This window comes from Microcaecilia unicolor, chromosome 1 (genome assembly GCF_901765095.1).
Source record: "Microcaecilia unicolor chromosome 1, aMicUni1.1, whole genome shotgun sequence".
NCBI lineage: Eukaryota > Metazoa > Chordata > Amphibia > Gymnophiona > Siphonopidae > Microcaecilia > Microcaecilia unicolor.
This window is the reverse complement of record NC_044031.1, coordinates 41961826-41978525: the sequence shown is the minus strand read 5'-3', so window position 1 is coordinate 41978525 and position 16700 is coordinate 41961826. Positions and strand designations below refer to the sequence as shown.

The 16700-nt window shown below is 45.0% G+C and overlaps 1 protein-coding gene across 6 annotated transcripts in view; it reads left to right on the top strand.

The window, feature by feature from the left end:
• The window catches only part of LOC115465711, a 61845-nt gene extending 57023 nt beyond the window's left edge, over positions 1-4822 (top strand). For all 6 annotated transcript variants that reach the window (XM_030196433.1, XM_030196391.1, XM_030196400.1 and 3 more), the window contains one exon: positions 1832-4822. In XM_030196433.1, the coding sequence (XP_030052293.1) occupies positions 1832-3372 (1541 nt within the window). In that variant the 3' untranslated portion in view covers positions 3373-4822. The remainder of the gene's footprint in view (positions 1-1831) is intronic.
• Positions 4823-16700: the final 11878 nt, after the last annotated feature.

Sequence of the window (16700 nt, the reverse complement as noted above, 5' to 3'; positions counted from 1 at the left end):
AGCTCTGCATCAAGGCTCCTTTGTGCTGACGAGGACAACGTCAAATCCTCACGTTGCCTCAGGGTCTGGTCCGACGCTGGATGGTCCTGGGGGCATCAAGACAGGTAGAGACCCACTTGACACACCACTGCTTCCAGTATCAACAGTCCTATCAACAGCCATACATACCGACGATTCCGATGCAGTACTCGATATTGAGGAAATTGGACCTGGCTCCAAAAATCTTCTTGCGTTGAGCCTCTCCGGCAACTTGTGTCCGTTTCTTCATCCAAAGACAGAGTACACAGCAGGGCTATGGTCGGGCCCTAAACAATGGAAACACTAAGAATGGATGTCTTTGCCATAGATGGTCCAATTGCACCGGGTACAGTTCTTGAAGCCACTGGGAATTTGAGTGGACATGAATAGAAAACCTCTGCAGGTAAATCAACAAAGCAATGGTGCCAGAAAAAGGGACAAGACACCAGAAAAAACAACTAAAATCGAAGCCTAAACGTGGCCTAATGACATGGAAAACAAAGGAAACTTAAAACTTGGGGAAAAAAGAAACTAAAACTGTATGGGGAGAGGAAAAGGGGACCCGAACACGAGCACACCGAAACCAAGCGGAAAACAAGCTGAAAGGCACCAAAAAGCTCTTTCCAGACCAGACTGTTAAGAGCTGCCACCAAAAGCAGCCACTCTTCACCAGGGTAGAAGAATAACTGTAGAAACCATGCGCTTGTGGTGGGCAGGAAAACACTTGCGCAAGGTCGGTGGAGTGTGTCTTGTGCTCCACAAAGCTCTTGTAAGCTTGTCATAAGCTCTGGACCAGGTAGTGTGGGACCGCATTACTCGTAAGAATTATGGCCTGCTTGTCCTCCGAGAACCTGAAATCCAGACTGGCTGGGGTTGCTTCAGGACAGGTTTGAAAATCACTGAGTTAGCCACTGCATGGATCACTGCTTTGTAATCCTAGCCACAGAAATCTGAACTTTGTTCCGTTTTCAGGAGGCAGCAGCGATGTGGGTGTAAGAATCACAGAACCAAAGTGGAGAATATTGCTAGGGGCAGATTACACTTTGTAAGCCAGTTCTCAGCCCTAGAGAGAGAGAGCAGCTGCAACAGCAATTTCCCTCCCCATCCCCCTTCTCCCCCCCCCCCCCCCCCCAAAAAAAAAAAAAAAACAAAACAAGGAAAGTACTGAGGGTTAGCCTCAGAGGGGACCCCTTTTACCATACAACATTTTTGGTTACTTATGTTGGCCGAGCATACAGTATAGGATGGGAAATTTAAAAAAAAAAAATCAGCTTTGGTTATGGTTTATTATACTTGATACACCACCAAAATTGAAATATATCTCAACAATTTACAAATTTGAATAAACTACAGATTATAAGGAAAAACAAATAATGCATACACAGAGTAAAGCAAAATAGAAACAAGCAGTAGTGTAAGGTAAATTTGCAATCAATAAAGTACAGCAAATAGAAGAAAAAAAATATATATTTGCACTCTAAGTTCGCTCCCTCCCCCCCCCCCCCCCCCCCCCCCCCGCCCAACAAGGGAAGACATACCTGACTACTTGAGACAAACAAGGTAAAATCTATATCAAAGGCCTACCTAAATAGTCCAAGGTTGGTGCCAATGTTCCCATCAATCTGTTCCCATATGGCTTATTACAGGAACATTGGACACTAAAGGGTTAAAACCAGCCTTGAAGCATCTGTAAAGTGTTTCTAAACATAAATCCAGAGGAAGGGAATTGACTTTCTCTGTTTCCCCACCCAAATGCCCTAGATAGTGATACAGTTTTATTTACTGTTACATTGTGTTTTGTTTTTCAATACAGTGTTGTCCCGGACAGAACCTAGAGTTCCAGAAGTACCTGCGATCTCCCCTGCTGTAGTTGGTGCAACTCAAATCTTCATTGGCGTGGGTGAGGAAGGGCATAAGGAGGAGCCTCCTGATGGCGATGGCGATGCCATGCTGACTGATACAGACATCGACATTAAGCCCTGCCCCGACACAGACATCAACATCAAGATCTGCCCTGACACCGACATCGACATCAAGCCCTGCCTTGATACAGACATCAACATCAAGATCTGCCCTGACACCGACACTGACATCAAGCCCTGCCTTGATACAGACATCAACATTAAGATCTGCCCCGACACAGACATTGACATCAAGCCCTGCCTTGATACAAACATCAAGATCTGCCCCAACACAGACATTGACATCAAGCCCTGCCCCGAGACCGACATTGACATCAAACCCTGCCCCGACATGGACATTGACATCAAGCCCTGCCCCGACATGGACATTGATATCAAGCCTTGCCCGACTACCTGGCCACCTGTGGAAGAAGATGCCAATGCTGGCCTGCTGCCAGGAGCTCAGGATGTACCCTCTCGCTGTGACTCCCAGGGCTCAATGATCTCCTCACCAGAAGATTCTCTGGGCCATCTCTCAGCTCATCCAGACTGGGGTCAAGAAGGCAATGCCGAGAACCCTACCCTGGGCCTGCTGCATGGATCTGATTCCCTGAGGTTGAAGGAGGAAGAGGAAGAGGAGGAGAATGAAGTTGGCGGCGGCAGCCAAGGAATGGAGATGAGCTCCCTGCCTGGAGGAGTGTTAGCACCACCCACATGGCAGGAGCATCAGGAGGAGTGGGAGCAGCAGTCTGGCTCTCCGCAGCGCAGTGAGAATGCCCGGGAGGACTCTCTACCTTCCTCAGCCTCACAAGAGGGCGATAATGTGCTAGCGGGATCTTCGGCCATGCCTGAAAGGGCAGACTGCTCCTGCATGAGGGAGGAACGGAGGACAATGTGGAGGACTAACGTGCACCGTCTATTGGAGCTGGAGGAGCAGTGGGACCACCTCTACCACCAGGAACTGGTCATGTGGGAAGAAGATCGACTTCAGCAGCGTGAACAACGGGCACAGGACCGGGAGCTACAGCTGCAGCTGCTGAGTGTTCTCACTGACATCCGGGATGAACTCAAACATCTGAGAGAGCAGCGAGCAGCCAGCCAGGAGAATCAAACCTACATTAGCTCTTCTGGAGAGGCCCCTGGCACACCACAGGCATCACCTGTTGCTGTCGAGCAGCCTGCCATTCCTATCCTGAGCTCCCTGGACCAGGAGCAGCCTGCCCTTTCTGGCCCTGGCTCCCCAGATCAGGAGCAGCCTGCCACTTCCGGCACTGGCTCCCCGGATCAGGAGCAGCCTGTTGTTTCTGTTTCTGGCCCCGGCTCACCGGATCAGGCGCAACATGATACTCCTAGCCCGAGCTCTCCAGGACAGCCCGCACCACCAGCAGTGGCTTGGTCAGGAAGTCGGTCGCGAAACAAAGGGCGTTCGCGTGGGCGCTCTCGGATACATTGAAATTCTATGGCATCAAATGATGAGGACAAAACTGTGCTTTTTGTGAGCTGAACCAAATTGAGTGAAGAAAGATAATGAGAGAAAATAATGTATGTACGTACTTCCCCAAACTCTTGCTTATCTTTTAAAAATTTTGTTTTATGTCATCTCCATGAAATCCTTATCAGAGAAACTGAGGAGGTTAAAGGGGAGATGATGTGCGAAGTAAGGGACATATAAGTCAAATTATTGGAATGACCATCATGGCTACAGTGTGGATCTGAAGGAAAGAAAGCAGACTTTGCCCTGGAGCCTGGTTTTTATATTGTCTTTGCTATAAATGATTACTATAAATGAACCCCTCGTATGTGTAGGAATAGCCCCTTTCTTCCCTCCTTCACTAGCTGACACCAACATGTTTGGCTGGGGGAAGGGGAATATGGGGACTGTCAGCAATTCCTCACCCACAGGACCCCAGGAACAGGACAGAGGGTTTGGATCTGAACTGAATGGATTACAAGAGACGAATCTTATTAACATGTTTTGCTTATTAAAGAAAAAAAAAAAACTGCTCTGCCCAGGGGCACCTAGATCTACTGGCACAGGGACAGTTTTTAGAAGCAAGCTGCCTTGCTACAGGAGGTTGGGATTCATTAGAACAGCAGCCCATGGGGAGGAAACCGTGCAAGTCCCAGGGGAGACACAACCCGTTGCAGACTTGTCTGCAAGTGAGGTTTTTAATGTGAAATCTGTAAGTGTACATTTTTAAGAAGGTCACTTTGATTCACAAATAATTTATGGGTGGTGACTTAGTGAGTTTTAACAATTTGGACAACTCCATTAAAGAAATATACCCCAAAGCATGTAATTCATTTTTTTTAAATTGGCAAAATAAATGCATTTTACTATGGACAGAATTAACCTTTATTTTATCCCTCTTCGTGTATCCTGCTGCCACCTCTAACCCTTGATGGCACGTTGGGTGATTCTGGTACTACCTTTACTGGCCCCCAGTCCTCTGTGTACTGTTTGGGGTTCTTGCAGAAGCCTTTCTAAAGTGCTAGGTGGTTTGCGCTGTGAGAACGAACCTTGCATGTTGGAGGCACTTCTTCACAAGGGGATGGGGGGAGGGGTGAATGCAAGTGATTCTCTGGTTGGTGGCTTACCAGTTCACATGTATGTTTGAGTGTTTGTAGATCAGAGATGTTAATATTTTTCAACCTCCATATTTTTTTTTTTTTTAATTTTCAAGATTTCTAACAATGCTATGACAGCACAGAAAATTGATACCCTTAAGGGGAACAAAAAAGGCAACAAGAGGGAAAATAATTTAATTTGGTCCACATAATTGAGAAGAGGATAACAGCAAAGGAAAAAACAATACTTACTGTGCCTTGTAAAAGTTTTCACACCCTTGTATGTCTTTCACATTCTGCTGTCTAAAAAATAAAATACAAAATGCATTAAAGTAGTTTTTCACTGATCTTCACTATAAACTATGCACTTTCAACATAAAGAACAATTTAGAAATATTCAAGAAGTAATTAAGGGTAAGAAACTGTAGACTTGATTATGTGTCCTCACATCCCTTGATTCGATACTTCTTTTCGTTTATTAGATATTTAATGTGCCCTTTCAAAATGCTTAAGGCAGGGTACATAATACAAAGGTACTTACCTGTAGCAGGTGCTCTCCGAGGACAGCAGGCCGATTATTCTCACATCTGGGATGACGTCATCTGTCGGTGCCCAGTGTGGACTTTGACTAGCCAGTAATGCAGACGATTCTAGCAGCATCCCACCGTGCATGCACTGGTGTCTTCCTGCCTGATGTGCAAGTTCGGGTACCTCAGTCAGCTGAAACAGGCAAAAGATTAAAACTTCAACTCCTAGGGGAGGTGGGAGGGTATGTGAGAATAATCAACCTGCTGTTCTCAGAGAACATCTGCTACAGGTGAGTAACTTTGCTTTCTCTGAAGACAAGCAGGCTTTCTTATTCTCACAGCTGGGACTCCCTAGCTACCAGGCTCACCGAAAGCAACAAAGCTAAGATTATAGTCTTGAAATGTTGAGACTGAAACTTCAATCAACCTGAAATTTTATATATATATATATATATATATATATACATACACTTAGCTGCGTAGGTGCAGCCTGGAATAATAAAACAAGGCCTAGGAGGGGGTGGGGTTAGATTCTAGACACAATAAATTCTGCAGGACTGCCTGCCCAAACCAACTGTCATGTCGGTTTTCTTGGTCAAGTCAATAGTGAGACATGAAAGTGTGGACAGATGACCATGTTGTAGCCTTGCAAATCTCCTGCAGCCATGGCTTTGAGTCAGCCCAGCCTGGACATAAGAAAAGATGATTTGATTTAATTTTGACATTTATAATCCGCTTAACCGTTAAGCTCTAGGCGAAGAACAAAAAATATTTTGAACAAGCTCATGGCATATGATAGAGAATGACACAGGGACAAGCAAGTTCTGTCCCCATCCCTACCCATCCCTGTGGGCTCTATCCTCATCTGCAGAAGCCTTGAACACTTACGATTTTATATTTAAATCTTTTTATTAAAGTATAAAAAGGAATAATATGCTGTCCAACTGTTGTGTATAAATTACAAATAGAAAACAATAATAACAATGAGCCGCTATAATAACCCTCCTTCCCACCACCACCCTCTACCCTTCGAACCCCAACAATAGCTGACTTCTACTACCCCAAGGAATCCTAATCCACCCTGTTATAATGTCCAGGGATACAAAATACAACCCGTTCTATATGCCCTAGAAGGGAAAAATATGCCCTATGAAGCACTGTTAGGGTTTTTTAATCTGTGGATAAATAAGAAGTCATCAACAATCTCAGGATTCAATCTAGCTCTCCTGTCTTCCACAATCCTTCCTGGAATAGAAGTTGTCTTCTTAGAAGATGTGCTGGTAGCAGGATGTACAGGATCCCCCATTCAAATTTTGCTAGTTGTGGCCAGTATGTTTGCTTGTTTTTCCAAAAAATCAAAATATCTTTGTAGGCATCAATCAAACATAAATAACAGTCTGGTTCATTAACAGGCTTCAAAGTAGAAAATGACTCTGGGACAAAGTTTGTCCACGTGGGATCTGTCCCCGCCCCGTCCCCACAAGCTCTGTCCTCATCCAGAGGAGATCCGGGAAATTATAGACCGGTGAGTCTGACGTCGGTGCCGGGCAAGATGGTGGAGGCTATTATTAAGAATAAAATTGCAGAGCATATACAAAAACATGGACTGATGAGACAAAGTCAGCACGGATTTAGTGAAGGGAAGTCTTGCCTCACCAATCTAATGCATTTTTTTGAGGGGGTAAGCAAACATGTGGACAATGGGGAGCCGGTTGATATTGTATATCTGGATTTTCAGAAGGCGTTTGACAAAGTGCCGCACGAAAGACTCCTGAAGAAATTGCAGAGTCATGGAATCGGAGGTAGGGTATTATTATGGATTAAGAACTGGTTGAAAGATAGGAAGCAGAGAGTAGGATTGCGTGGCCAGTATTCTCAGTGGAGGAGGGTAGTTAGTGGGGTCCCGCAGGGGTCTGTGCTGGGTCCGTTGCTTTTTAATGTATTTATAAATGACCTAGAGATGGGAATAACTAGTGAGGTAATTAAATTCGCCGATGACACAAAATTATTCAGGGTCGTCAAGTCGCAGGAGGAATGTGCACGATTACAGGAGGACCTTGCGAGACTGGGAGAATGGGCGTGCAAGTGGCAGATGAAGTTCAATGTTGACAAGTGCAAAGTGATGCATGTGGGTAAGAGGAACCCGAATTATAGCTACGTCTTGCAAGGTTCCGCGTTAGGAGTTACGGATCAAGAAAGGGATCTGGGTGTCGTCGTCGATGATACGCTGAAACCTTCTGCTCAGTGTGCTGCTGCGGCTAGGAAAGCGAATAGAATGTTGGGTGTTATTAGGAAGGGTATGGAGTCCAGGTGTGCGGATGTTATAATGCCGTTGTATCGCTCCATGGTGCGACCGCACCTGGAGTATTGTGTTCAGTACTGGTCTCCGTATCTCAAAAAAGATATAGTAGAATTGGAAAAGGTACAGCGAAGGGCGACGAAAATGATAGTGGGGATGGGACGACTTTCCTATGAAGAGAGGCTGAGAAGGCTAGGGCTTTTCAGCTTGGAGAAGAGACGGCTGAGGGGAGATATGATAGAAGTGTATAAAATAATGAGTGGAATGGATCGGGTGGATGTGAAGCGACTGTTCACGCTATCCAAAAATACTAGGACTAGAGGGCATGAGTTGAAGCTACAGTGTGGTAAATTTAAAACGAATCGGAGAAAATTTTTCTTCACCCAACGTGTAATTAGACTCTGGAATTCGTTGCCGGAGAACGTGGTACGGGCGGTTAGCTTGACGGAGTTTAAAAAGGGGTTAGATAGATTCCTAAAGGACAAGTCCATAGACCGCTATTAAATGGACTTGGAAAAATTCCGCATTTTTAGGTATAACTTGTCTGGAATGTTTTTACGTTTGGGGAGCGTGCCAGGTGCCCTTGACCTGGATTGGCCACTGTCGGTGACAGGATGCTGGGCTAGATGGACCTTTGGTCTTTCCCAGTATGGCACTACTTATGTACTTATGTACTTATCCTCATCCCCGTCCCTGTGGTTACTGCAGTTCCCCATCCCCATGTCATTCTCTAGCACATGACCAAGTTGCATAAAATAGGTAACAGTTACATAGTAAACGAGGTTTTAAGAAACAGTTGAATGAGGGTTTTTTTCTTTTTAAGAAATAGTTACACAATAAGCAGTTTTGGAGGAGGCAGGTTGTGCCATTGACTGAACAGTGATAGGATAAAGTGTTACATAATAAGCAATTAGGTAGTCTCAGTTGAAGGTAACCAATCTTTTCGTGTGGTGTGGGATAGTTTGAATCTGTTTGGTATTAACAATGTTTGTAGTAACACTGATTGGTTACTTTTCTATTTACACTTCTTCCCTTGGTTCATTAATCTCATCCCATGGCTTTTCCTACCATCTCTATGCTGATGACTCCCAAATCTACCTTTCTACCCCTGATATCTCACCTTGCATCCAAACCAAAGTTTCAGCGTGCTTGTCTGACATTGCTGTCTGGATGTCTCAACGCCACCTGAAATTAAACATGACCAAAACTGAGCTTCTCATTTTTCCCCCCAAACCCACCTCCCCACTCCCCCCGTTTTCTATTTCTGTTGATGGCTCTCTCATTCTCCCTGTCTCCTCAGCTTGAAACCTTGGGGTCATCTTTGACTCTTCTCTCTCCTTCTCTGCTCATATCCAGCAGATCGCCAAGACCTGTCATTTCTTTCTTTACAACATCCGTAAAATCCGCCCCTTTCTTTCTGAGCACTCTACCAAAACCCTCGTCCACACGCTTGTCACCTCGTTTAGACTACTGCAATCTGCTTCTTGCTGGCCTCCCACTTAGTCACCTCTCCCCTCTCCAATCAGTTCAAAACTCTGCTGCCCGTCTCGTCTTCCGCCAGGGTCGCTTTACTCATACTACCCCTCTCCTCAAGTCGCTTCACTGGCTCCCTATCCGTTTTCGCATCCTGTTCAAACTTCTTCTACTAACCTATAAATGTACTCACTCTGCTGCTCCCCAGTATCTCTCCACACTCGTCCTTCCCTACACCCCTTCTCGTGCACTCCGCTCCATGGATAAATCCTTCTTATCTGTTCCCTTCTCCACTACTGCCAACTCCAGACTTCTCGCCTTCTGTCTCGCTGCACCCTACGCCTGGAATAAACTTCCTGAGCCCCTACGTCTTGCCCCATCCTTGGCCACCTTTAAATCTAGACTGAAAGCCCATCTCTTTAACATTGCTTTTGACTCGTAACCACTTGTAACCACTCGCCTCCACCTACCCTCCTCTCCTCCTTCCTGTACACATTAATTGATTTGATTATTTTTTGTCTATTAGATTGTAAGCTCTTTGAGCAGGGACTGTCTTCTATGTTTGTGCAGCGCTGTGTACGCCTTGTAGCGCTATAGAAATGCTAAATAGTAGTAGTAGTATTAGCAGTGTTTGTAATAACACCATTATTATAGAAGTAATTAAGGTTGGAACACTGAGCAATGATGGTAAATTGTTAGAGTTACATAGTCTCAGTCAAAAACTTTAAATAGTCTTGTCTTGTAGGATAGTTTAGGCAAGGTTGGGATCTTGAGTTGTTTTGACTGTCGTAGTGTCTTTGAAACAGCCAGGTTTTTAATAGTCTGCGGAAACTTAGATAGTCCGATATTAATCTGATTTCTGGTGGTAGGGTGTTCCATAGTTCGGCTCCTTTTCCTGGTAGTGTTGTGTTGGAGGCCTTTTTTAAAGGGCAGGCTTTACGATTAGGAGGAGATAGTTTTATGTCTTGTGATGATGATCTGAGGGCTCTTTTATGTTGATATACTTTAAAATATTGTTGTAAGTATTCTTGTAATGAGCCATATTCCCTTAAAGGTTAGTGTCATGAGTTTGAATTCTATTCTAGCTTTAAGTGGTAGCCAGTGTAGTATTAGATAAGGGGTGGCGTGGTCACGCCATCATTGCCTATCAGTTTTGCCGGTGCATTTTCTACAATCTGTAGTGTCTTGAATGATTTGTTTGGTAGCCCCAGGTATACGATATTGCAATAATCTCGGATCGTTAGTACCAAAGCTTGTACCACGATTTGGAAGTGCTTTGGGGAAAGCACGTGTTTTATTTGGTGGAGAAGTTTCAGCTTGAAGAAACATTTACGTGTGTTTGTGTCTCCATTGTTAGGTGGGAGTCTACCCAGACCCCTAGTAGCTTGATCTCTTTCTTTATGGGTATCAATGAGCCGGCTAGTTAGGGTAGTATGTGTGGTGGGTTAGATTATGTATTTCCTACTCATAATATTTTTTTCTGGGTTTATTTTCAGATTCAGTGAGCAAAACCAGATGAAGAAAGTATCAAGGACTTTGTTCATAAGTGAATATGTTGATGTTGTGTCTCAGTGTGGAAATAGTAGAATAATGTCTGCACAGGAGAAATATTTAATTCCAAATGGTTCAGGATTTCACCCATGCCTCTGAGGTAGAAATTGAAGAGTAGTGGAGATAGAGGGGAGCCTTGTGTCACCCCATGTTGCATGGACCATGGTTTGGATAAGGCATTTTGCCATTTTACTTGAATGGATTTATTCTGTAGAAAGCCTGTGAACCATTTTAGTACTTCTCCAGAGATTCTGATGTTGTTCAGCATAGCCAGCATGTTGTTATGATTCACCAAGTCAAAGGCTGCTGATAGATATAGTTGTATTACAAATGCTTGGGAGTTTTTGTCGAGTAGTAAATGCAGCTCCGAGATCAACCGTGCCAAGACTATTTCTGTACTAAAGAGAGGGCAGAATCCAGATTGCATAGGGTCCAGGAGGTGGTGCTGATGTAAATAGTCTTGAAATTGGGAGGCTGCAATAGCTTCTTTGGTTTTAGCTATTGTAGGTATATTGGCTAATGGGTGGAAGTTGTTGGGGAGTGTTTTGTCTAGTGACTCTCCCTTTAAGAGAGGTGAGAGTACTATCCCACCTGTTTGTTTGGGGAATTCACCCTGTTTTAGTAGTGTTTCAATGATTCCTTTAATGTGCAGTGTTATTGTTGGGGGTGGGGGTGGAGACTAGTTTTAGTAGATCTCCTTTGCATGGGTACATGAGCCCTTTGAGAATTTAGATAGTGTGTTTGAATTCTCGGGGGTCTGTCTCTCTGTAGGAAGACCAGGTACAGTCTGCTGGGTGGTAGCTTTCTGCATCACGTTCGGGTTTCTTTGATGTTTGCGATAATGTAGGGATGGAATTTATTAGGTTAGTCACCTTCTCTTGGAAATAGCAAGCTAAATTATCAGGGAAGTTGACTTTTTCTGTGGCTTGTGGTAGCTGGAAGAGTTCTTGTGAAGAGTTACCGTTTTCCATAATTTTCTGAGAGTAGTATTGTCATTTCTTTATTCTAATCATTTATTTGTATTTTTTAATCTGGGATCTCCAGAGGTTTTTTTTTCTTGGGGTGATTGTGTTTTTAACCAAGAGTGTTTTAGTTGTCTGCAAGATTTCTTTAGTTGTAGTTCCTGGGTATACCATTGGCTTGTGGCCATTCTGGGCATTTTTCTTTCTTTTACTTGTGCTGTTTCATCAAGGGTGGTTTGAACTGCTAGATTCCAGTTGGTAATTAGGTCATTAGATGTGGAGTCAGGGTTCTATTTTAGTTTGTGATAACTCCTTCCCAGAGTTTGTGACTGTCAATTTTGCCTCTGCTTAGTATTTTTCTCTGTTGGTTTTGATCTGATTATTGGGTTATGTGGGTAAGCAGAATTCTTGTAGTTTGTGGTCTAACCATATTATGATAGAAGTTTTCCATGTGTTTTTATACTGAGTTAAGGAGATGCATGGTGTGAAAATAGCATCTGTTAAACGACCACCATTGTGGAAGGTTCCTTCATTTAGTAATCTGAGGTCGAGCTCATTTAAGAAGTGTAATAGGGTTTCAGCTTCCTGGCAGTAGGTGTCCTACTATGATGGTGGATGGGTAGGATGTTAAGCATTGTACAGTGAATGTCTGCATCTCGTCTGCTATGAGGTGCCATGAACCCATTGGTCAGTATAGTACCAATTGGGTGTAATTCTGAGTGTTCAGTTTTGTTTGTACGTTGCAGAGGATCCCTTCCAGGCTGTTGGTGTTTATGGAATAATCTGTGTTACATTTAGTATTGACTGGTAGATTATTGATACTCCGCCTCTTTTGTCAAGTCTGTGTGTGGAGTGTATTAGGTAGTCTCGGGGGCATATTAATTGTTTAATGACAGCATCATCTTTGGTCAACCATGTCTCTACTACACAGGCTAGGTCTTAGTCCTAAGTCTTTAATGAGATCATATTTTTTACCGATCTGGCATTAAAGTAGCCCAGGTGGATTTGTGTCCGGAATTATTGTTGCAGTTTTATATGTTAATGTTGGGATGGGTTGATAAATTTGTGTGGTCTCTTTTTGTTGGCGTGGTATTTTATTTTTTTTGGCCTTCTGGTGCGGACTACCGGAATTGGTAAGTTTATCTTACTGCAGTAGGTTATTAGGTAGAGTCATGATTGCGTGCAGTAGTACTTTTCACTCACCTTTAGTCATAAGAGGTGGCTCACTGCAGATCTTGTCCTGTTTCTTGGGTGCTTCCCTTCTGAGTGGTGTCTCGGATACCAGTGCTATTTTAGTGCAGTCTTCTTGGTGGATAACTTCTGGGTAATGTGATTGCTGCGTGTGCCTCCCGTTTCAATTTGTAGTGATTCCTTATAGAGTGAGGAAGGTGGGACTGCCTTGTGTTGTGAGCTGTAGGCACTAGAGTTGAGAGTTGTGGGTGCTAGATTGTGAGCAGTGAGCGCTTGGGAGCTTTGCTTCCTCTCACTTTAGGGATATATTTGGAGATACTCTGATTGGGAACCAGCTTCATGTTTAACACACCTACTCTACATGCAAGAGATGAGTTTGCATCCTAATCAGCACTGTCATAACCATAAAGTTACCAGCAGTCATGTAACTGCTTTGAATCTGAGCAGTCTTTTTGTGTTGAAATGGAAAAAAGTTTATAATTACTGATAGGGGTACAGGTTGGCTCCCATTCTAAGCTCTTGGTTACACGGTTCTGTCATGCATGAATTTAATTCTCCTTCTAAATGATCCCTGAAGAATTTACAGTTAGGTAAGTCAAGGGACAGGAGAGTCATTTCCAAGCCTAGTATTTGTTAGCTATCTAGTACATAGTATAATGAATAAATAAGTACTTAGGAAGTCAAGTCAGAGGTCTGAATGTCTTCAGCTATCAGGGGGCGTTCTTCCACTGTACTGGACAGGTCGTCCCTCACTGTCCTTATATCAGGGTGGCTGATGCTGCATCGGGTCTCTTGCGCTGAAAATGTTGAATTGGTTTGAGGATCACATGTAGTCGGGAGCTCAACTCCCCAGCGTTTGCACCATAGTCTTGGGTTCGGGTCCTCAATTCTAGCTAGCAAGCCGCCCACTGCGGTTTTAAGGGAGTTCCCTTTCTTAGCATGGGGATCAGGCCACCAGAGCCAACCCGTCACATGGAGTCTGAGGCCCGCTGTGGTTCCACAGCAGGATCTCCTCACCTCCACCTTGTGCTGTGCTCTGTCGAGTACCTCGTGTCACACTGGATTTAAGGTCCATGATGACGCCTTGGCAGAATCCCTCACACCATGTTCAAGAGGTCCATGTGTTGTGTTGAGTCAGTTACACAATGACGCCATGGCAGGATCTCCTCACCTCCTCTGACCTCTACCCTATCGGATACCTCGGGTGATATTGGGTGAGACGAGGTCTGTGATGGTACCGTGGTAGGAGCCTGTCGTCCCCCTTGTTCTCCGCTCAGTCCAGCACCTCGCATCATGTTGAGTCCAGGCGCGTGGTAGCACTATGGCACAGGACTCCTCATCTCCTGGCCTCTGTCCGATCAGAGTGTCTCGCATCCGGGTAGTCCATTTCTGCGGTCATTCTCTTGATCAGTAGCCCTTGTTTCAAGCCACCACTCGCAGCTGGAACGGGTCTGATCTGTCGAGGCCTCGGGAGCTCGATGTGGAGTTACCTTCTTAGTTGGCCATCATCTTGTTCTGCTATCTAATTTGAAAGTGTGTGTTTGCCGATGGCCACCCCCATCTGATTTGGGTCAAAAGAAATGAAAAGCTGGATGATTGTCTTTGGGCTTTAGCCCTTCCAGATACAATGCTAAGGCTATGCAGTACACTTTTACCAGAATGGGCATGAGGTTTTGGGAAAAATGTTGGCAGAACAATTGACCTGGTTAAGATGGAATTCTGAACTTAGGGTGTGTGCAGAGAAAAACTCTGTTGTGATGAAATTTTGTGTAAGGTGGATGAGCTACTAGGGTTGGGAGCTCACTGACCCTGCAAGCTGAAGTGACTGCCACCAAAAATACAACTTTCCAGGTCAAATACTTCAGATGACAGGAATCCAGAGGCTCAAAATGAACCTTCATCAGTTGAATGAGGACCACATTGAGATCCCATGACACAGTGGGAGGTTTGCCAGGGGGCTTTCTTAGCAACAAACCTCTCGAATCGAACTACTCGAGACTGTAGAGATGGACTTGCCTCCTGCACAGTGATAAGCACCAATTGCACTGATATGAACTCTTACAGGTTTTCAAACCCGACTTAGGTGTAGAAGGTATTCAAGCAGTTTTGTGTAAGGCAGGAGAAGGTATCTAGGGTCTTGCCCTCACACCAGATGGCAGACCTCCACCATTTGAAAAAGTAACACCTCTTACTGGAATCTTTCCTGGAAACCAGCAAGATATGAGACACCTTTTGGCAAGCCAAAGGGTTTGAATTCTACATTCTCAACATCCAAGTCATGTGGGCCAGAGATTGGAGGTTTGGATGCAGAAGGGAACCCTCATTCTGCGTGATGAGGGTCGGAAAACAGCCCAATCTCCACAGATCTTCGAAGGATAGAAGAAGAGGGCCTGTAAGGGGTGATCAAAATCATAGTTCCCTGATCTTGCCTGAGTTTCAGCAAAGACTTCTCTGTGAGAGGTATTGGAGGATATGCATACAGAAGGCCCTCTCCCCAAGGCATCTGCCACTAGCCTACCATGTGATCCGAGCCTGGAACAGAACCAAGGGACTTTGTTGTTGAGATGAGTGGCAAAAAGATCCACCAAGGGAGTGCCCAAACTCGGAAGGTCTTGTGGGCTAAGCCCATGTTGAGAGATGACTCATGCAGTTGCAATACCCTACTAAGTCTGTCCGCTAGGCAGTTCTTTTCGGCAGGAATGTGGCGTGGAGGTCCATTCTGTGAAACAGAGCCCATTCCACGTGCTGATCGCTTTCTGACACGAGTTAGGAACCTATATCCCCCCCCCCCCCCCTTGTTGACATTGAACATCAACCTGGTTGTCCATTTGAATGAGAACAATTTGGTTCTGCAGGTGATCTCTGACAGCCTTTAGAGCATTCCAAATGGCCCGGAGCTCAAGGAGGTTGATATGTAACAACCTCCAGAGCAGATCACATCCCCTTGGGTGTGAAGCCTATGCACATGAGCTCCCTGTCCCAGGTTGGATGCATCCATTGTCAACACCTTCTGAGGTGGTGGAATTTGGAATGGAAATCCTAGAGTAAAATTGGACTGGATTGTCCACCAGAGAAGAGCACGAGTCAACTCTAGGGGAATGTAGATGACATCTGCTAGGTTCCCTGTAGCCTGAGACCACTGGGAATCTAGGATCCACTGGGCTGCTCTCAAGTGGAGACGTGCCATGGGAGTGACATGCACTGTTGAAGCCATGTGGCCCATCAATCTCAACATTTGCTGAGCTGAAACCTGCTTGCTGCTGCAGACTTGTGAGGCAAGCATTACCAAGGTATCTGCTCTCACTTGGGGAAAAAAAGCCCGCGCTTGCAGTATGTCTAGCAGGGCTCCTATGTACTCGAATTGGCGAACTGGGTGTAGGTAGGACTTGGGGTAATGACAAACCCTAGTAGCTCTGTCACCTGAATAGTTAGGTGCATTGATGCTAATGCCCCTTCCTGCAATGTGTTTTTGACCATCCAATCGTCTTGGTAGGGAAACACACTCCCAGTCTGTGTAGATATGCTACAACTACCACTAAACATTTGGTGAAAACCCTGGGAGCTGACACTAGGCCAAATGGTAGAATGCGGTTCTGATAGTGGTGTTTCCTCACCTGGAATCTGGGAGACCTCCTGTGACTGGGAAGTATCGAAATGTGGGTATAGGCATCCTTTAAGTCCAGAGAGCATAGCCAAGCATTTTCCTGAATCATGGAGAGAAGGGTGCCCAGGGAAATCATCCTAAACTTTTCTCTGACCAGGAATTTATTCAAGGCCCTGAGGTCTAGGATGGGCTGTAATCCCTCTGTTTTCTTGGGCACAAGAAAACACCTGGAATAGAATCCCTTCCCTTCCTTTCCCTGGAGGCACGGGTTTGACTGCCTTGGCCTGTGGAAATACGTGCTTGTGCTGAGAGCTGATGAAAGATGCTCTCAATGGACAATTTGGTGGCCTTTGATGCCAGTTCAGAGTGTAACCAACATGGACTATTTGAAGAAGCCACTGATCAGAGATTACAAGGGGCCTTTATGGTGATAAAAATTCAGCTTCCCTCCTACCAGTAAGCCGCCTGGGACACTTAGTGCGACTATGCGCTGTTGGAGCCAGTCAAAGCCCATGCCCTTCTTTGACTGGGGAGCCAGCAGGGGCTTCTGAGGGCAAGGGTGACAAGGCCTGGGATATTGGGCCAGGAAAACCTGAGCAGAGTTAG